Below are 20935 nucleotides of genomic sequence, written 5' to 3'. Positions count from 1 at the left end.
AACATTTAATCCTGATTAAAGGTCAGATTGGATCAGAATAAAAAGAAATCTGATCACATAACTTTTGAAAAACTGGGCCCTGGTGACTGCTGATTGGTTGATTCTGCTACTGATTAACGTCATCACCAGGTGTTGCAATTACTTGGGTGCTGTAGCAGCTATATAAACCACACAAGCAAATGGCTGTTTGCTCAGTCACCTTGTCACTGTTCTGGATTAGTTGAGGGAGAGTTGGTGGTGAAGCGCAAGATGGTGGTGAAATTGGCACTGGTGCTTTTGCTCATGAGTTACTACGCAGTTTATGGTTTGCCAGGTCAGGGCTTCCCTTTTGATTATGATGTGAATGACACTGAGGTTCTGTGGGATGAGATGGAGCGATTGGGGTTTGATGATGCATCTAAACCCAAGGTCAGATCTCATTCTCAAATTACAGACACTCTCATGTTGAAACATTCTCATAAGCCAGACTATTTGAAGCTACCAGAATACATCCCTATTCGCGCTTCTGAGGACCAAGCATACCTCTTCAAGCCTGAAGGGAACTTCAGGCCGCTGCCCCACTCCGTCAAGCACATCCTGCTGCCCACCACACCTCCGACGACCACTCCTCCATTTCACTCTAAGAAGATTGAGGTCCTGTGCCACCTTGACAGGATTTATGTGAGAATTAGAAAGGACGCCTTAACCAACCCCAACGCCTGCAAGTACCTCAAACTCCACAACTGCACTGTCAACAAATCCACAGCTGAACACCACTACATGCTCTACAACATCAAAAGCTGTGGCTTCCACAGAAAGGTCTGTTACCAATACAATCCCCTGTCACTATCAGACATTGAGTGATCCTGTCAAATTGCAATGGTCTGAAGGGATTGTATTTCTATGGCTGTTATGTTTTGAGTTTGTTCAGATGTATTGGTAGTTTTTAGAGGTGTGTTTCTCCTATTCTAGTGTACCGCTGACTATATTTCATACTCTAACGTGCTGAAGTATGAGCCAGAGGCTATCGGCGGTATTGTGAGGGAGTTGCCATTCTCTATTTACCTTGAATGCCGCTACAATCGGTAAACTACCACTTTACATGATTTTACATTTGGTGGCTACATTCCAATGTCCACACTAGCATATCCTATACATGGCTCCATACTAGGTAGAATGCTAGTCTGGACATTATTGGAGTGTGACTGCACTAATGGCCATTTTCTGCAGGATCCACCACTCTTACAAGGTTGGCTTTCATCCTCGTTTGGAGGGAAGAAAAGTCTTCAAGGCCCTTAAATCCAAGGCCGGTGTCACGCTCACACCTTATGATGGTGAGTTGACTTTTGACAAATATGACCTAAATCAGAATGTACTTTTGGGGAGCATTGTTTTCTGTTAAAGAACCTTAACTCATTATGCTTTTTCTTCAGATTCATGGAACATGCTCACTGCAGATAAAAGCTATATCCTGGGACAACCAATGTACTTTGAGGCCAAAGTTCCCACTATTTCTAGGCATCGGCGGGTGTATGTTAACAACTGTTATGTGACTGCGAGCCCCAACCCTAGATCCACTCCCAAATACAGTGTGGTCGATAACTATGGGTAAAACGTCTTTATTATAGAACTACAATCTCTTGGGCTGGTTTGGTGTTCTCCCTGGTAGTTAATTGCTTGATTGTTAATTGGCTAGATTCCACACCTGGGTTGTTTAAACAGGCAGCCCAATTCTGTTCTCTTCCACTAGTTAGTCTTCTAACTAATCAGTCTTTTTCAGAGCTTATCTGATTGGTTAAAAGACCAATTAGTAAAAATCGGCATTTGACGTGGTGGGAGTACAGGGCTTACCATGTCTCTCAAAGAGGCTGACGATATTTCGGCTGGGAAAAGTAGAATGTTCAGGAGTTGGGTAATTGGTTAAGGGAAGAGCATTGGAGGGAAAGAAGCTGTAAAGACGGATGGCGGAAGAGGCTGGGTTTGAATATGACGCTAGCAATAACAGGGAAAAGGGTTTGTCGCGGAAGATTGAAGTTCAGAGTGAGCCGGACGCCAGTTCTGAGGTGAAATGGGAGGGGTAGGTTTTGTGAGGAGCTCTGCGCACAAGCCTTGCATTGATGGACATGCACTTGGTCCAGTGGGAGTGCATTTTTGTAGCGGGTGGAACCAGGCCTTTTTACTAATCCATGGGTGGTTTTAGGTTTGGTGGGAAAGATGGTGGATGCTTTTGAGTCAGTGAAGGTAACCCGATGTGGACTTGTGATTGTGTTTCTTCAGATCAGAGGGAGCAGGCGCTCCGTGTGATGTAACTTGGGATAGCCTTGCGTTGCGCTTAGGTACAGGGCACCATTGAATATAGTGATTTCTGGGGTATCATTAAGTATGGAGGTGGCGCAATTGAAGTTGAAGATTCCTGTTTGTGATGCTTGCCGTTTGGCACAATGCAGCCCTAGTGGTGAAACTGAGTCACTGCCAGTCCTTTTTGAGTTGAGTCAGTCTTTACCTTACAGTCATGTTAGGATATATCAGTTATCCTGTTAGAGCTTTTGTGGCAAATCCACTGCACTGTTTCAGGTGCAATATTCATGGTCATGTCGCATCAGTGTGTAGTAGGGCATGGGATCGAGTATTGTGTAGTTTCGTTGGTGTCAACTGTAGGGGGCACATGTTGCTGGGCATCGGAAGTGTTCAGCGCTGGAGGTGGCTAGAGTCAGAGTGCAGAAGGTGTCGTATGCTGAGGGAGTGACGTAGAGGATGGGTCAAGGGTGAGTGATTCTGAGAGATCCCTGTGAATGGTATATTTGTGCCAGCACAGAGGGATAGTTCAGTTGGGGGCGGTAATGCAACATTGAACGCCAACTGCCGTTAAACCTCAACGACGAGAGAAATCAGAAATGTCTGCCTGTGTAAAAACAGCCCTGGTGTCTTGGGTCTAAATCAGTGCCTGGTTTACAAGGCGCTAATAAGAACCAGCGGGTGAACCTTGTCTTGAGTTGGAGGGACTAGTGTGTTCAGTACAATCTTCTCTTCACTAGATGCATGGTGGATGGCAAGAATACTGTCCAGTCAAAGTTCCTGTCACATACCACCAACGGTCTGAGGTTCAGTGTCGGAGCCTTCATCTTCCAGGAACTGGACAATCAGGTCTGACTCAAATGTGTGAATCTCTAAACACCTAATCATGATGTTTTTGATTCTTTTAATACTATGTAAGCCTACAGTAATAAAGAACCTACATTTATTTTTAGCAGAAACTCTACTTGCACTGTAAAATAACTACTGGGAATGTCACACCAACTCCGAGTTCCAAATCCTGCAACTATGACACAAAGACTAAAAAGTAGGTTCACCTGAATGATGACATGAGTTCAGAGGGACTCCTAGCTATGAGGTCTAACTAATATTTATTGTGATTGTCCTAGATGGATTGAACTGTGTGGTGACGCTGCGGTTTGCTCCTGCTGTGTCAGCTCTTGTCCTTCTCCACAACCATCCGGTGAGCATATAGGCCTGGTTCATGACCAGTCATGGCTTGTCTCATTGTCCTGTCTCTTTATCAACACTTTCATCTGGGAGCATTAGAGAAGGGAATGGGAAGCCATTTTGAGGACCTAACACGTGCATGCATTCATACCACCATTTTATATTCAACGTTATGGTTTGTTTGACCCTAATCTCTCTGTGGTAAATGCAATACTGATCTGATAATGCTCTCATAGCTCACGCGCGGACTGTGACCAGTCATATTCTGACGATTGACCATGGCAAAAATGGCATGGTAGAGGCACATGCTAAAAATGGAGCATGAAGACCTTCAAGGATGGGGCTACTAAAGGTAGTGTCAGTCCCTCTGCCTAATTCTTAAGAATGTTTAATTCTTAATGTTATGTTAATGTATGAGCACTAATTTCTGCATATTTTTCCTCATGGTTCTAGGTGCTGTTGGAAGGATTTAATGAGAAGTGGACAATTTGTTTGATAAAATAAACTTTTTTAAACTATCATGTGTATTGAGTTAATTCAAAATGGCTGCAGAGGTCCACGCAGACCTGGGTTAAAATATTATTTAAGTTGATTACTTTCAGACATCGTAAGTATTTGGATATGTTTTATTGGAATGTATTTGGAACTGCACTTGGCATTTATTGGCATGTGAAGTTAAATACTTTAATGGTGCATTTTAAAATCCCAGAATATAAACGCAACATGTAAAGTGTTGGTTTTCATGAGCTGAAATTAAAGATCCCAGAAATGTTCCATACGCACAAAGCTTAGTTCAAATTTTGTTCACATTTGTTTACATCCCTGTTAGAGCATTTCTCCTTTGCCAAGATAATCCATCCACCTGGGATATCAAGAAGCTGATTAAACTGCATGATCATTACAGGTGGACCTTGTGCTAGGGACAATGAAAGGCCACTCAAATGTGCAGTGTTGTCACACAATGCCACTGTCTAAATTGCAGGAGTGCACAATTGGCATGCTAACTGCAGTAATGTCCACCAGAGCTGTTGCCAGATAATTGAATGTTCATTTCTCTACCATAAGCTGCCTCAATATTTTAGAATTGGGCAGTATGTCCAACCGGCCTCACAACCGCGGACCACATGTAACCATGCCAGCCCAAGACCTCTACAACCGGCTTCTTCACCTGTAGATCCTCTGTAGCTCAGCTGGTAGAGCACGGCGCTTGTAACGCCAAGGTAGTGGGTTCGATCCCTGGGACCACCCATACACCAAAAAAAAAATGTATGCACGCATGACTAAGTCGCTTTGGATAAAAGCGTCTGCTAAATGGCTAATTATTATATTATAGATCATTGGAGACCAGCCACCTGGACGCTGCTGAAACCGGAGTATTTCTGTCTGTAATAAAGCCCTTTTTTTTGGGGGGGGGGAAGCTCATTCTGATTGGCTGGGCCTGGCTCTGCAGTGGGTGGGCCTATGCCTTCCGAGGCCCACCAATGGCTGCACCCCTGCCCAGTCATGTGAAATACCTAGATAAATAATCATAATATGCCATTTAGCAGACGCTTTTATCCAAAGCGACTTAGTCATGCGTGCATAAATGTCTTGTGTATGGGTGGTCCCGGGGATCGAACCCACTACCTTGGCGTTACAAGCGCCGTGCTCTACCAGCTGAGCTACAGAGGACCACGATTAGATTAAGGCCTAATGAATGCATTTCAATTTACTGATTTCCTTATGAACTCTAACTCAGTAAAATTGTTAATTGTTGCGTTTATTTGTATTCAGTGTAAATACTCCCATGCAGTTGAACCCAGGTATGAAATAATGTATTTGGAAATATTTTAACTTGATTTGAATGCTGAAACGCGAAGTATTTTAGAACTATCAAATAAGCATTTATTTGGGTCCAGAGGGAACTTTTTTGTTGCATTTTAACATTAAACCACTTAAGCAGATGCATGTTTCCTCATGATGCATGAAAAATGTATGCACTCACTAAGTCGCTCTGGATAAGAGCGTCTGCTAAATGACTAAAATGTAAATGTAATGCACTTCTCTGTATTTAAAAATGCCAAAAAGGTCTCCCTTTGCAGTTAATTGTCCAGTATCAACCTTTCAAATTGTTCAACACTGTCCTCTATACCAGTTTAAGATTTGTCCAGGCCATTGCATTCCTTTGGCTTTGGCAAGTACTCTTGTATCAGCATGGAAGTGTTCCTGAGCATCTCTTGCAAGTGCTTTACAGTTTTGGTGTAGCTGCCATTTTGTACCCCAAGGGGGCAGAAGAGATTTACAGGCTCTGCATCACTAAATACAGCAGGGAGTCCAATCTCACTTGGAACCAGAGGATTTCCAATAAAGCTGTGATGCAACTTCCTGCCCTGAAGGCTATTTTCCAGGAATCTCAATGCATCACGTAGCCTGCTAGCCAAGTGTTCAGCGTACCAGTCTGAAGGCTCTTTACTCAAAAGCAAGTGAATTAACACTGTTTTGAAGTGATAATCGGTAAGGACACTTTTGCCTGTGAGACCTGTTTGCTTTTTGTGAAGGAATGCTAAAATTTCAAGGCAGTGAATGTGGCAGGGGTTTTCAGGCAGGTGATTGGTCAGATACTTCAGGAAGTGGTCCTCGTAAGTGGCCAATGAGAGGCTCCAGTACGTGTCCAAGGCATTCCTAGTTGGGGTGGAAGGAGAAATGGTGAAATAAGCTTCAATGTCTTTGAGTTTCACCACGGGGGCCATATTGAAGGTTATCACCTTCCCTGATCTGAATCGAACCATCAGAGCTCCCGGTGCGTCCATGTTGCGAAACGTTAGCTCAAATTCGTATTTGTGGGATATCTGTCCCCAAGCTTTTCTAATCGCAGTCTGGAACCATTTGGTAACCTGGGTTTTGGCCAGGTAAGGGGTGTTTTTTGAGCAAAGAGCGCTATTCAATACATCAGTGACTTTCACCACTTTGACTTTCTCATTGTCACCACACAGCAGGCATAGCATATCATCATCTTCTATGGCAGCTGTGCGACATGGGCAGCCATTTTGGTTCACACCACCATCCACCATTTTGACTCTACCACAGCCCTGCATTTCAGGTGACATATCATCAATAGCTTGGTTACACCAGAGTTGAAACTGGAAACTGTATGGCTCCAGTGGGGCAATGGGGACTGTGATGTTACATACAAGGGAACTGATCCCGCCCTCCACCACAAAGTCTTCAATCCCCATGCCAACCTCCACGTCATGCATGCTCCTCATGGCTTCTAATAGGTCATTAGCAAAACCCTCCACAAACTCACTCACCCTCCAGCTCTCATTGGGCGAGACTTTGACACATTTGTTGTAAAAACGGTTGAGTGTATCACTGTCCGGTAGCGGAACTTCAGCCGAGAGGTTTTTCATGACAGAGATGTTTTCCATATCTTCATAAATTGATCTCTCCTGGATGGGGCTTCTTCTGTGAATGTCTTCTGAATAATTTAATGGAGAAATGGACAAAGGAGATGAGGGAGTATGCGTTCCATAGGTACCAGGTGTAGTCGCTCTCCCAGTCTATGATATTAGTGACATGCTCCTGCTGCTGGTCATCCTCTGATGATTCGCTGAGAATCGGTGTCTCTTCCTGGTTTGTGTTATACTGTTCTGTGAGATGTTGCTGGTCACCTGATGACTTTTTGAGATTAGGTTGTACTTTTACTTCCTGATGTGTGTTAGACGGCTGGTCTTTGAGATGCTCTTGCTGGTTCCCCTCTGATGATTCACTGAAGATGGGTGGCACCTCCTGGTTTGCTTCCTGGTCTGTTTTAGACTGCTGTTGGTCGACCTGAGACTTTTCCTGATGCTCTGGTGATGTCTGTTTGTCACCATGGCAACTACCAGTCTGGACATCTTGTGGCCACTGTTGATTGACATTCACCATGTCCTTGTCCAAGTGGGATGGCTTCTTGTCGATGTGAGATGCCTCTGTGTCCGAATCAGGCTGCTCTTGGTCATGAGGCACTTCCTGGTTTCCTTGTGAAAGGGTTAATGATAGGCTGAGGTCAATGGTAGACTGTTCCTTGTCCTCTGGTGAGAGGTTTTGCTCTGTCTTAGCTACATCTTGGTGTACTTGTGAAAGCTTCTGGTCAATGTGAGATCCCTCCTCTTTCTCTTCATCTTTCTCCTCTTTGTTCTCTTGAGAATGTTTCTGTTCGATAAGAGTCTCTTCCAAGCCTTTTTGATAATGGTTCTGGTTGATTTGATAGACCTGTTGTACTTCAAGTTGTAAGGGTTTGTGGTCGATGGGCCCTTCCTGATTGATGAGGGGCACTTCCTGTTCCATCTTTGCCCTCTCCCTCAACAGCCAATCTTCACGCTCCTGCATGCCCATTATGTGATCATCCTGCTGTCCTGTTCTGTCCTCTCTGGGGATGGGATACAGTAGACTAACTGCCAGCACAAACACCCGGAGAATGGTATCTTGCATCCTTAACTTAGTCTCTATGGAGTAAAATAAGACATATGAGAAATGTCAGTTTCTATTCTACGGTATGCATGTTGATATCTATCTATTTTCCCATCCTTCTCATTCATAATGCACTTGAAATCCAGTATGATATTTTAACGTAGAGTATGATAAATTATACCAAACTTTTGACACATGCATCAATGTGCACAATGAAATCAAAGGTACAGATAGTTTCTGTGAAATGCTGATTTAGCAGAAATCCATAATGATGTATCATATCAGTTGAAAAATGACAATGCTAAGCATAAAGAACAGTGAGTGGATGAGAGACCGAGATGGGGACTTCCTTGTTGGCTCGAAAGCATCTAATGTTTGATAAATTCATTCAGAATGCACACAAAACAGCATTATTTCTCAATCAAAATAAAAGTTGCAATAATAACACTTACCTGGCTGGAATAAGTAGTCTAGTTGTACTCGGCAATGGTCGTTATGAATGTACCGTAGAGGAGGAAACGAATAAGAGTTCCTTGCACGGCAACACCGCTATCTCTTCCTATTTTAGATGCAGTTGTAGGTTGGCTTATTTCCTGAGTGAGTACCCTGCTCATGTGCTGTGGCTGTGCGACACTTTCCTCTGCAATACACAGAGCAAACCGGATAGCACACACACTTCCTCTAGTGTTCAGATAAGATTCAGGGTCATCAGACAACACAGCAGGGCCAAATATAGAGGTACATAGAGTTACTGTAGATACAGTCGCTGGTGAAAGTATTCACATTTTGCTGCCTCAAAATGTAATCTTCCCAACCTACTCCACATTTTAAAATTGAAGAAAAAAGTAATAATAATAATTAAATAAAAATGTTACATCTACACAACCTACTCCACAATTTCAAAGTGAAGGAAAACTATAGAACATTTTCCAAATAAATGTTTTACAAAATTAAACACCCCAGAGTTGAAACTTAATGTAAGCGCTTTTGGCAGCCATTACAGCTGTGAATCGTTTTGAATAAGATTATACCGACTTTAAACAACTCTTAGGGCAGCCTTTCCCAAACTGGGTCCTGGGGACCCCAAGGGGTGCACGTTTTGGTTTTTGCCCTAGCACTACACAGCTGCTTCAAATAATCAAATCTTGATGATAAGTTGACTATTTGAATCAGCTGTGTAATGCTAAGGCAAAATCCAAAATGTGCACCCCTTGGGGTCCCCAGGACCGAGTTTGGGAAAAGCTGTCTTAGGGCAACATTTATCCATTGTTTTTGTCAATGTTGCTAAAGTTCAGTAAATGCAGTTGTAATTCATTGATGGACAGCAATATTCATACCTTGTCTCTGAAATGTAAGTCAGGACTGAGGCTGGACCACTCAGGAACACTCAACACCTCTTGGAAAAGCCATTCTGGTGTGTCTTTTGCATAGAAGATTGTGTAATTATCCCACTGAAAAATACAACTCTATCCCAGGGTTTTTAAGAAGACTGAGGTGTGTTTTCCTCTAACTTTTTACCTGGGCTTTGCTTCTTTCATATTTCTTTTGATCCTGACATACTCCTCAGTCCCTGCCGGTGACAAGCATACACATAACATGAAGCTGCCACCACAAAACTTGAAAATACAATGGCACACAGAGGCAGATCTGACTCATTATCTCAATGTCAATGACATCAGCGCGCTTTTATATGCTAGTGTCAACATTATTTTGATATACATATACAGTGAGGGAAAAAAGTATTTGATCCCCTGCTGATTTTGTACGTTTGCCCACTGACAAAGAAATGATCAGTCTATAATTTTAATAGTAGGTTTATTTGAACAGTGAGAGACAGAATAACAACAACAAAAATCCAGAAAAACGCATGTCAAAAATGTTATAAATTGATTTGCATTTTAATGAGGGGAAATAAGTATTTGACCCCCTCTCAATCAGAAAGATTTCTGGCTCCCTGGTGTCTTTTATACAGGTAACGAGCTGAGATTAGGAGCACACTCTTAAAGGGAGTGCTCCTAATCTCAGCGTGTTACCTGTATGAAAGACACCTGTCCACAGAAGCAATCAATCAATCAGATTCCAAACTCTCCACCATGGCCAAGACCAAAGAGCTCTCCAAGGATGTCAGGGACAAGATTGTAGACCTACACAAGGCTGGAATGGGCTACAAGACCATCACCAAGGAGCTTGGTGAGAAGGTGACAACAGTTGGTGCGATTATTCGCAAATGGAAGAAACACAAAATAACTGTCAATCTCCCTCGGCCTGGGGCTCCATGCAAGATCTCACCTCGTGGAGTTGCAATGATCATGAGAACGGTGAGGAATCAGCCCAGAACTGCATGGGAGGATCTTGTCAATGATCTCAAGGCAGCTGGGACCATAGTCACCAAGAAAACAATTGGTAACACACTACGCCGTGAAGGACTAAAATCCTGCAGCGCCCGCAAGGTCCCCCTGCTCAAGAAAGCACATATACAGGCCCGTCGGAAGTTTGCCAGTAAACATCTGAATGATTCAGAGGAGAACTTGGTGAAAGAGTTGTGGTCAGATGAGACCAAAATCGAGCTCTTTGGCATCAACTCAACTCGCCGTGTTTGGAGGAGGAGGAATGCTGCCTATGACCCCAAGAACACCATCCCCACCGTCAAACATGGAGGTGGAAACATTATGCTTTGGGGGTGTTTTTCTGCTAAGGGGACAGGACAACTTCACCGCATCAAAGGGACGATGGACGGGGCCATGTACCGTCAAATCTTGGGTGAGAACCTCCTTCCCTCAGCCAGGGCATTGAAAATGGGTCGTGGATGGGTATTCCAGCATGACAATGACCCAAAACACACAGCCAAGGCAACAAAGGAGTGGCTCAAGAAGAAGCACATTAAGGTCCTGGAGTGGCCTAGCCAGTCTCCAGACCTTAATCCCATAGAAAATCTGTGGAGGGAGCTGAAGGTTCGAGTTGCCAAACGTCAGGCTCGAAACCTTAATGACTTGGAGAAGATCTGCAAGGAGGAGTGGGACAAAATCCCACCTGAGATGTGTGCAAACCTGGTGGCCAACTACAAGAAACGTCTGACCTCTGTGATTGCCAACAAGGGTTTTGCCACCAAGTACTAAGTCATGTTTTGCAGAGGGGTCAAATACTTATTTCCCTCATTAAAATGCAAATCAATTTATAACATTTTTGACATGTGTTTTTCTGGATTTTTTTGTTGTTATTCTGTCTCTCACTGTTCAAATAACCCTACCATTAAAATTATAGACTGATCATGTCTTTGTCAGTGGGCAAACGTACAAAATCAGCAGGGGATCAAATACTTTTTTCCCTCACTGTATTACCCGTTGACGGTAAAGTATGTGAATATGCACAAAAGGGGAGAAAACTAAATAGATAAATAATGAGTTTGCGTTAAATGGAGTACTCCCTCCCCCCAATGTTTTTTGAAAATGTTCTATAATTGTTCTTTCACTTTGGAAATGTGGAGTGGGTTGTGTACATCGGTAGGAAAAAAATCCAATGTAATCCATTTTTATTTTTATTTTAAGGCAGCAAAATCTGAAGACTTTGACTTGACACTCACTGTAAGGTAGTATGGTTGAACTTGTCACAGGTGTGACAATGAGCCTCCATTGCTTATCATGCATGCTTCTGCCTTGCTAATTTAATCATTGATCCTGTAATATCAGTGGCTGACTGTTTCTTTAAATAGGGTCTCTTTTTTTCTTTGAGGTATGGCCGCCTGGGGGAAAGGTGTAGGTAAGCGGGAAGTTGCCATGTGGCTTGTTGTTAGTGTTTGACTGACTAAGTTGAGAGAATGTATTTGATGTATCTTGACTTTAAGTTGAATTAATGTTTAGGTAGTGATTCCCTAGACCCTGAACCAACCAAAATCTGTTTTTGTTAGTTTGTATATTTCACAGTGTTTCCTGTGTGATCCTTGTGCTCTTTGACCAGGCATAAAAGATAGTCTGAGGTTTTGACTAATGGTGAAGGAGAAACTAATAAAACGTGCAACTTTGTTGACTTTATTTTTCCACTCAACCCAAGCTCTTGTATAAACCTGGGGTGGTGTAGGATCGGCTACACTTATTTCTCTACCACCTCACAGACCATTCCCTTTATACAGTGGGGGAAAAAAGTATTTAGTCAGCCACCAATTGTGCAAGTTCTCCCACTTAAAAAGATGAGAGAGGCCTGTAATTCTCATCATAGGTACACGTCAACTATGACAGACAAAATGAGGATTTTTTATGAATTTATTTGGAAATTATGGTGGAAAATAAGTATTTGGTCAATAACAAAAGTTTCTCAATACTTTGTTATATACCCTTTGTTGGCAATGACACCGGTCAAACGTTTTCTGTAAGTCTTCACAAGGTTTTCACACACTGTAAGGCAAGTCGTGAGCGTGACCGTTGATTTTTGCTCACCGTTCTTGTGATCATTTTGACCCCACGGGGTGAGATCTTGCGTGGAGCCCCAGATCGAGGGAGATTATCAGTGGTCTTGTATGTCTTCCATTTCCTAATAATTGCTCCCACAGTTGATTTCTTCAAACCAAGCTGCTTACCTATTGCAGATTCAGTCTTCCCAGCCTGGTGCATGTCTACAATTTTGTTTCTGGTGTCCTTTGACAGCTCTTTGGTCTTGGCCATAGTGGAGTTTGGAGTGTGACTGTTTGAGGTTGTGGACAGGTGTCTTTTATACTGATAACAAGTTCAAACAGGTGCCATTAATACAGGTAACGAGTGGAGGACAGAGGAGCCTCTTAAAGAAGAAGTTACAGGTCTGTGAGAGCCAGAAATCTTGCTTGTTTGTAGGTGACCAAATACTTATTTTCCACCATAATTTGCAAATAAATTCATAAAAAATCCTACAATGTGATTTTCTGGATTATTTTTTCTCAATTTGTCTGTCATAGTTGACGTGTACCTATGATGAAAATTACAGGCCTCTCTCATATTTTTAAGTGGGAGAACTTGCACAATTGGTGGCTAACTAAATACTTTTTCCCCCACTGTATGTACTTTTGACCTTGAGCTTCATGTACATGAAGAAGCAGAGCCAACTACAGACGTATCTCAAGTAGAATACGGTAGGAACAGAAGCTCAAGCAGTAGAACATTTGAGGTGCCGGTACTCCACTCCAGTGAGCTCCTGCCCAAGTCAATCACTGCAGATGATACAGGTATGATGATGATGATGATGATGATGGGAATTCACATGACGATACTGGCATCCAGTAGATTTGTTCTTAGCCTGTGTTATCACCAGTATATGTCTAGGCACTCTTGCTCGGGCACAGATCGATGTCCATGTCCGTGCGATGAGCATACGAGCAAACCTTCTAGCTGTGGGAATACTGGCTAACGTCAACATGGCACGCCCACTAACCAATGAGCGGCTATCATGCATACAGAACGTGCACAGTAGAACACGGGGCTATACCATCTGCACTACAGTATTCTAAAACAGAATGTTCTTCCTGCCTTATCGTCACGGTAGCTATTCTGAGTGAGATGTAATGGTGGTAGCATGTTATTGTTAACATGTTTAGCCTATTGTCCTTTTTATTGTTATTTGCTGCTAGTGTATCTTTATTTATTACTATGTATATGACTCAATGCAGTTGTAGTGATGCTTTGGCAATATTAGCTCAATGTTTGTCATGCCAATAAAGCAATTTTGAAACAATCTGAAAATAAATAAAAATGTCTAATGGGAAATCTTATCAATAAATAACTATTCATTAAAAAAAAGTAAAACACACACTTAGTTGGTGGTAAAACATACTGTTTCAGATAAAACCAAGACTACATTTATAATCTCTTTGGTTAGTCAATGGATGACTCAAAAATGGATTTTGACTTTAGATTTTATTCATTCAAAAGCTCATACATTCTTGCTTAGCTTCTGAAAATGCTTCTATATGTTCCTTTCTTCCATGTTTTTGATTTTATTCTATGAGCATTTGATACGCATTAGATGATTTAGCAAATTATTTCAGGGGGCTTATAAATTAAGCAATACAGAGTTAAAATAAAAGCGTGAAAACAGAACTGGGTTGATGCAACCCATGTTTTTTCATTGCACAAGCATAAATAATTATTCATTGAACTATATTAATTCATGCTCAACTAAGTCTACTGTGCGATATGTTAATTGTCTCTGAAATTGTTGATCAACAATCATTTAAAAAGCCGGGGAGAAGACAGTTGTCTTCCAAAGTTCTCAAGTCTGCTACATCCTTCTCTTCTGTGGCTGTCAGAGTAAATCCAGAGTAAACTGAACTTTGTTTGAGTAAATTCCTTTGCCGTCTGTACAGAAAGATACTACAACTGATATACATCTAAAGCTACTGGATAGCAGGACAACACCAGATAATAGTAATATACAGTATCATTATGTGATGCCATGAGTGGAATCATAGAATACTCCATGTTTTTGATCATACACACACAATAACAATGCTATTCAAACAAAAGCTAACAATGTATGGAGAATTACAAGTCCCACAATAAGGGACTAAACACAGGCTTTTATATGGTCCTGTGGGGTATGAACTGGTATTAGCTAGTTTTAACTGGTTTGTCCGGCTCTGCCTCATTCTCCTATGTGCAGTTGGATGCCACATAAAGCCCATTACTATTGTATAGGTAAGACTCAACACAAGAAGGCAGGCCAGAGGATGGCTAAATGTTATGTAATATATGGTAAAAGTCACGTGTGACTAAGGGTATATAATATGACAGCAGTATATTGTATGTTTATAGGTATAATTAATTATAAAGTAATGTATTTGGTCTATAAATAATATTGTTAAATACAGAGATGCCAGTCACACCACTGTGATTCTCAAGTGGAAACAGTGATTCATTAATCTGTGAACAAATATTTCAGAGCGAAGAACACAGATCATTTGAATGGGCTGAAACTATTTTTGCATCTCAGCTGTGGGAATTTCAGCTGTGTCACTCTGGTAAGAGACAGAAAGCCACTTCATCCTGTCCAGACAACTGCAAATAGACTTATCAAACCTCTTCTTTATATGATTATAAATAGGCATATAAAGGTAGACAAAAAAAAAATGCATTTCACAGACCGACATATAGTAGAATAAAAAGACAATAAATATTAGTTGCTCTAGCTTGAGATGGTTCTCACCTCTTCTTGAAAGTCATGAATCATTACTGTCTTATGGCAGACTAAAGTCTGCAAAGCATTAGCCCAAGTATTTTCTAGGGACTGTAACATGTTTGCTCTTGGGACAATGGAGAGAGGGAGATGGGAAACCTGTTACATCAGTACAACAGAGAAAGGAGTGCAGGTTCCTTTGCAGGGAGGGGCCTAGCTGGTGACAGATGATGTGATCTTGCCTTTGCTTTCTACTGTTCTACATCCCCATAGACTGTTCTAGAAGGGTTGAGTGAGCATCAGAATCAACATTATTCCAAAAGTACCTGGATAATTATTTGCCATACATTTTCAGCCTTATCATTTGAGATCATTGAACTTGAACTTGATTTAATCAAAGATGGCATACTAGAAAGAGCAGAGTTAGTATACCAAGAGGTTTGGCAAAGCTGGAGTGTATCAAGAGAAGTTGAGGAAATATACATCATCATCCATTTGTTGCCTTATCATTGTTTGAGATTATTTCATCACCTGCATACTTGGAAGAGGAGAAAAGCCTATTGTGACGTAAGTTGGCCTTTTTTCAGTTACTGAGATTCTTGATTTCTCACTGTCTATTTTGTTGTCTTTTTCAGACACTCAAATAATTGATTGCTTGCTGGAAAGAAACTGAACATTGATTTACCAGTTGTTCAATAAAAATGTCAAGTAATTCTTGATTGATTTGTGAGGTCTTCAGACACTCAAACCATTGATGTTTCATTATAAAGCAATGCGAGATTGATTCAATTGTTCAGTCAGTACTGCTTGTAAACAACATCTTCATTTACTTCTTTGTCTACGTTGTATGAGTTGCAAATTTACACGGACACAGGGCTACAAGATTTCTCCCACATCATATGACCGAGTGCCTTTCACATTTTGGGCCCCATCACATTATTGAGTTGAATTCTAACAACTGCCTCTACGTTTTCTACAGATCTCAGTACATTTAAAGAGGCACTACCACCAGATCATTCAAGATGGATAAGTTCCGTATGATGTTCCAGTTCCTCCAATCCAACCAGGAGTCCTTTATGAACGGCATCTGTGGTATCATGGCCCTAGCCAGCGCCCAGCTCTACTCAGCCTTCGAGATTAGCTGCCCTTGTATCCCGGAGTACAACTACGCTTATGGGATTGGACTACTGGTTATCCCACCTATATGGTTCTTCCTACTAGGGTTTGTGTTGAATAACAATGTTTCGATGTTAGCTGAGGAGTGGAAAAGACCGACAGGGAAGAGGGTGAAGGATCCGACAATCCTTCGTTACATGTTCGTTTCGATCACGCAGCGGTCCTTGATCGCGCCCATGGTGTGGATATCTGTGACTCTTATGGATGGCAAGAGCTTCTTGTGTGCATTCAGCGTGAACTTGGACATTCGTCAGTTTGGGAATTCTACCCTCATTGAGGGAATGACGGAAGTGGAGATTGTTAAATTGTTAGCGAAGATTCCGTGCAAGAATATCTTCGATCAGCCCGAGGTGATATCGAGAGAAGCTGCATCGAGATACATCAAGTGTATATCCCAGGTAAGTTGTCCTTGATAGTTACCATATTCACCTAGTTCACATTTAGGTGCAGACAAACTCTTTTAAAAATATCTGTTGTATGACAGCTGTTGTGTTAAATCCATTGTACATCAGTTGTCCAACCTAAGTGTGAACCGGGCCATTGGTTCAAAGTAAGTTTGTTGTAGTGGTAAAGCAAGGTCTTTGTTTATGTATTATCATCATGTGTTTCTCTGTAGGCATTTGGCTGGGTATTCCTGCTGATGATGACCTTTGCAGCCTTCATGATACGAGCCATCCGACCCTGCTTCACCCAAGCTGCCTTCCTCAAAACCAAATACTGGTCTCATTACGTCGACGTCGAACGCAAGCTCTTCGACGAGACATGCAAAGAGCACGCCAAGACCTTCGCCAAGGTCTGCATCCAGCAGTACTTCGAGAGCATCAGTGGCGAGATGCGCAGCTTCCACAAGCACCGGTCAAGCAAAGACGATAGCGATGATGATGATGATGACAAGAAGAAGAGCGACGAGGACAAGCTTCTAGGGATCCGTGACCAGGACGATATGAATAAAGTTCTGTGGAATTGGCACACGTGTAAGCCGCCTCTGGCACTGAGGAAGGAACAGCCGGATGGAGAATCCCATGAAGGGCTCATACCAAATGGAGAGGACCATGGAGTCAGCGGAGGGCCAAATGGATATGCCAACGGTCACGCTCACGACTTGCCTAAGAGGGAATGGGCAGTATACTACAGCAAGGTTTGAACATTTAAAAAGAGGAAAAAGCACCATTCACCGTGGCATGGATATTAAGCACTGATTGACTATTTAGACTGATAAGACTGATTGTCCTTTTAGATTTAGGCTGTGGTTTAAAGATATAAGTGAAGGTCTTTTTGTGGTGTGATCATTTATAATAATGTATATTTTGATGGATGGGCTTACTTGGAAATGTTTTCTGGCCTCCAACATCAAACACTCCCACATTGGCACTTTTGTTGTTCCTTGGTTTCAGGATTGTTAACTGTACCGTCGTGGTCAAAAGTTTTGAGAATGCCACAAGTATTGGTCTTCACAAAGTTTGCTGCTTCAGTGTTTTTAGATATTTTTGTCAGATGTTACTATGGTATACTGAAGTATAATTACAAGCATTCCATAAGTGTCAAAGGTTTTTATTGACAATTACATTAAGTTTATGCAAAGAGTCAATATTTGAAGTGTTGACCCTTCTTTTTCAAGACCTCTGCAATCCGCCCTGGCATGCTGTCAATTAACTTCTGGGCCACATCCTGACTGATGGCAGCCCATTCTTGCATAATCAATGCTTGGAGTTTGTCAGAATTTGTGGGGTTTTGTTTGTCCACCCGTCTTGAGGATTGACCACAAGTTCTCAATGGGATTAAGGTCTGGGGAGTTTCCTGGCCATGGACCCAAAATGTCGATGTTTTGTTCCCCGAGCCATTTATTTATCACGTTTGCCTTATGGCAAGGTGCTCCATCATGCTGGAAAAGGCATTGTTCGTCACCAAATTGTTCTTGGATGGTTGGGAGAAGTTGCTCTCGGAGGATGTGTTGGTACCATTCTTTATTCATGGCTGTGTTCTTAGGCAAAATTGTGAGTGAGCCCACTCCCTTGGCTGAGAAGCAACCCCACACATGAATGGTCTCAGGATGCTTTACTGTTGGCATGACACAGGACTGATGGTAGTGCTCACCTTGTCTTCTCCGGACAAGCTTTTTTCCGGATGCCCCAAACAATCAGAAAGGGGATTCATCAGAGAAAATGACTTTACCCCAGTCCTCAGCAGTCCAATCCCTGTACCTTTTGCAAAATATCAGTCTGTCCCTGATGTTTTTCCTGGAGAGAAGTGGCTTCCTCGCTGTCCTTCTTGACACCAGGCCATTCTCCAAAAGTCTTCGCCTCACTGTGCGTGCAGATGCACTCACACCTGCCTGCTGCCATTCCTGAGCAAGCTCTGCACTGGTGGTGCCCCGATCCCGCAGCTGAATCAACTTTAGGAGATGGTCCTGGCGCTTGCTGGACTTTCTCGGGCGCCCTGAAGCCTTCTTCACAACAATTGAACTTCTCTCCTTGAAGTTCTTGATGATCAGATAAATGGTTGATTTAGGTGCAATCTTACTAGCAGCAATATCCTTGCCTGTGAAGCCCTTTTTGTGCAAAGCAATGATGATGGCACGTGTTTCCTTGCAGGTAACCATGGTTAACAGAAGAAGAACAATGATTTTAAGCACCACCCTCATTCTAAAGCTTCCAGTCTGTTATTCTAACTCAATCAGCATGACAAAGTATCTCCAGCCTTGTCCTCGTCAACACTCTCACCTGTGTTAACGAGAGAATCACTGACATGATGTCAGCTGATCCTTTGTGGCAAGGCTGAAATGCAGTGGAAATGTTTTTACTTTTACATTTACATTTACGTCATTTAGCAGACGCTTTTATCCAGAGCGACTTACAAATTGGTGCATTCACCTTATAGCCAGTGGGATAACCACTTTACCAATATATTTTTATTTTTTATCTTTTATATTTTTTTGTGTATTTTTTAGTTATTTTTTGTTTTTTGTTTTGGGGGGGTGGGGTGGGGTAAGGGGGGTAGAATGATTACTTTATCCTATCCCAGGTGTTCCTTAAAGAGGTGGGGTTTCAAATGTCTCCGGAAGGTGGTGAGTGACTCCGCTGTCCTGGCGTCGTGAGGGAGCTTGTTCCACCATTGGGGTGCCAGAACAGCGAACAGTTTTGACTGGGCTGAGCGGGAACTGTGCTTCAGCAGAGGTAGGGGAGCCAGCAGGCCAGAGGTGGATGAACGCAATGCCCTCGTTTGGGTGTAGGGACTGATCAGAGCCTGAAAGTACGGAGGATTAAGTTCATTTTCATGGCAAAGAGGGACTTTGCAATTAATTGCAATTCATCTGATCACTCTTCATAACATTCTGGAGTATATGCAAATTGCCATCATAAAAACTTAGGCAGCAGACTTTGTGAAAATTAATATTTGTGTAATTCTCAAAACTGTTGACCACGACTGTATTTTTTGTTAGAGTACCCAATGGCGGAACCTTACTTGAGTTTTTGTACATAATGTCTCAGAAATGTTATGATGATGTACAGTGTGTCTGTCTGTTGTTATTACTGCTATGTGTAGACTTTAAAAAATATGTTTTTAAATTAAACCAAACATCAAATGGCTCCTTGTAGAATCTTGATGAAATGTTTCCTTTGGCCTCTCGTTACTTTGGCACCCTAAATTCATTACTTTTTACTCATCGTAGATTACATAAAAAGCATAATTCTGAGGTCAACCCCCCCAAAAAAGATGTGTTTGTAAGATTTTATTTAGTTTTCCTATCTGGAAATGGTCATGCACTATTGGTGTGATCAACTTGGCTCAGAGAGGTTCCACAACAAAGATATTGTAATTTCAAAACGAATGAACCTTCGAGTCAGAATTATGCTGCTGGGTGTGCCTCATACTTGCGGAATCAACTTTTGTCTTCCTCAGAAGCATTGTTGTTTCTTTGCTAAACCATTGTAGAATCAGAATGCCCTGAATGCTGGTTTAAAGGCTACCGTGAGTAGTACTGTTTGTATTAGTGGCATCCTGCAAACAATCAATGATTAAACTTCCTTTTATACTCTAATGCTGACCGATAGTGTTACATTGTTGTTCTGGAATGTTCTCTGACACACTCAAAATTAACTCTTATTGATTGAGTGTCACATTTCTATAAATGTCAAACAGAATTTACAAAGGAAGAACATCTGTCAACTGTGACCCAGATACTAAAACATCAGTATACTGTATGTAATTGCATATGGTATTTACAGATGTGAATAAATTATTTAACACTAATCAGAAGTCCAAGCCTTCTCTCAACCATGACAAGTGTCCTCATGAGTCATGGTGACCAGATGTTCCATCTCACTCTGTCCAGTCATTGTATGCAAACTGGACACACACACACAGCCATAACAATTTACATGATGGGATAGAAACAAGGTCAGCATTTGCATCTCTCTCTCTCTCTCTCTCTCTCTCTCTCTCTCTCTCTCTCTCTCTCTCTCTCTCTCTCTCTCTCTCTCTCTCTCTCTCTCTCTCTCTCTCTCTCTCTCTCTCTCTCTCTCTCTCTCTCTCTCTCTCTCTCTCTCTCTCTCTCTCTCTCTCTCTCTCTCCTTCCTTTCCCCAAGCTTTCAGGTAAAGTGCTTTTCAATCAGTCAGGTAGCCTTTATCTGTCATAAAGCTTTTAAAATAACATTTCTTAAAACGCCATTTATTTATTTCATTACATATGCATGGCGATAGATTACATTTATCCTCATGTATCAGTGAGTTG

The 20935-nt window shown here is 42.0% G+C and overlaps 3 protein-coding genes across 4 annotated transcripts; 2 read left to right on the top strand and 1 right to left on the bottom strand.

The window, feature by feature from the left end:
• Positions 1 to 204: 204 nt before the first annotated feature.
• zp3c (zona pellucida glycoprotein 3c) lies at positions 205 to 3981 on the top strand. 2 transcript variants are annotated; one of them, XM_041838889.2, is made up of 9 exons: positions 205 to 798; positions 952 to 1064; positions 1210 to 1313; positions 1413 to 1587; positions 3015 to 3123; positions 3231 to 3319; positions 3402 to 3475; positions 3699 to 3814; positions 3916 to 3981. In XM_041838889.2, exons 1-8 carry the CDS (start codon positions 250 to 252, stop codon positions 3785 to 3787), a joined length of 1302 nt encoding a protein of 433 aa, XP_041694823.1. In that variant the 5' UTR covers positions 205 to 249; the 3' UTR covers positions 3788 to 3814; positions 3916 to 3981. The 2 variants fall into 2 exon arrangements, with proteins under 2 accessions (XP_041694823.1, XP_041694822.1); XM_041838888.2 differs by having other exon boundaries at positions 3228 to 3319.
• A 1190-nt stretch (positions 3982 to 5171) lies between these two features.
• Positions 5172 to 6992, bottom strand: LOC121533112 (inositol 1,4,5-trisphosphate receptor-interacting protein). The gene has a single exon (XM_045205213.1). The coding sequence runs from the start codon at positions 6867 to 6869 to the stop codon at positions 5598 to 5600; it is 1272 nt and encodes a 423-aa protein (XP_045061148.1). The 5' UTR covers positions 6870 to 6992; the 3' UTR covers positions 5172 to 5597.
• Positions 6993 to 16049: 9057 nt separating this feature from the next.
• LOC121532530 (calcium homeostasis modulator protein 1) lies at positions 16050 to 17347 on the top strand. The gene is made up of 2 exons (XM_041838337.2): positions 16050 to 16601; positions 16820 to 17347. The coding sequence occupies exons 1-2, from the start codon at positions 16050 to 16052 to the stop codon at positions 17345 to 17347; spliced, it is 1080 nt and encodes a 359-aa protein (XP_041694271.2).
• The last annotated feature ends 3588 nt before the right edge of the window (positions 17348 to 20935 follow it).

The sequence above is a fragment of the Coregonus clupeaformis genome, chromosome 20, assembly GCF_020615455.1.
Source record: "Coregonus clupeaformis isolate EN_2021a chromosome 20, ASM2061545v1, whole genome shotgun sequence".
Taxonomy (NCBI): Eukaryota; Metazoa; Chordata; class Actinopteri; order Salmoniformes; family Salmonidae; genus Coregonus; species Coregonus clupeaformis.
This window is presented reverse-complemented; position numbering and strand designations above follow the sequence as displayed.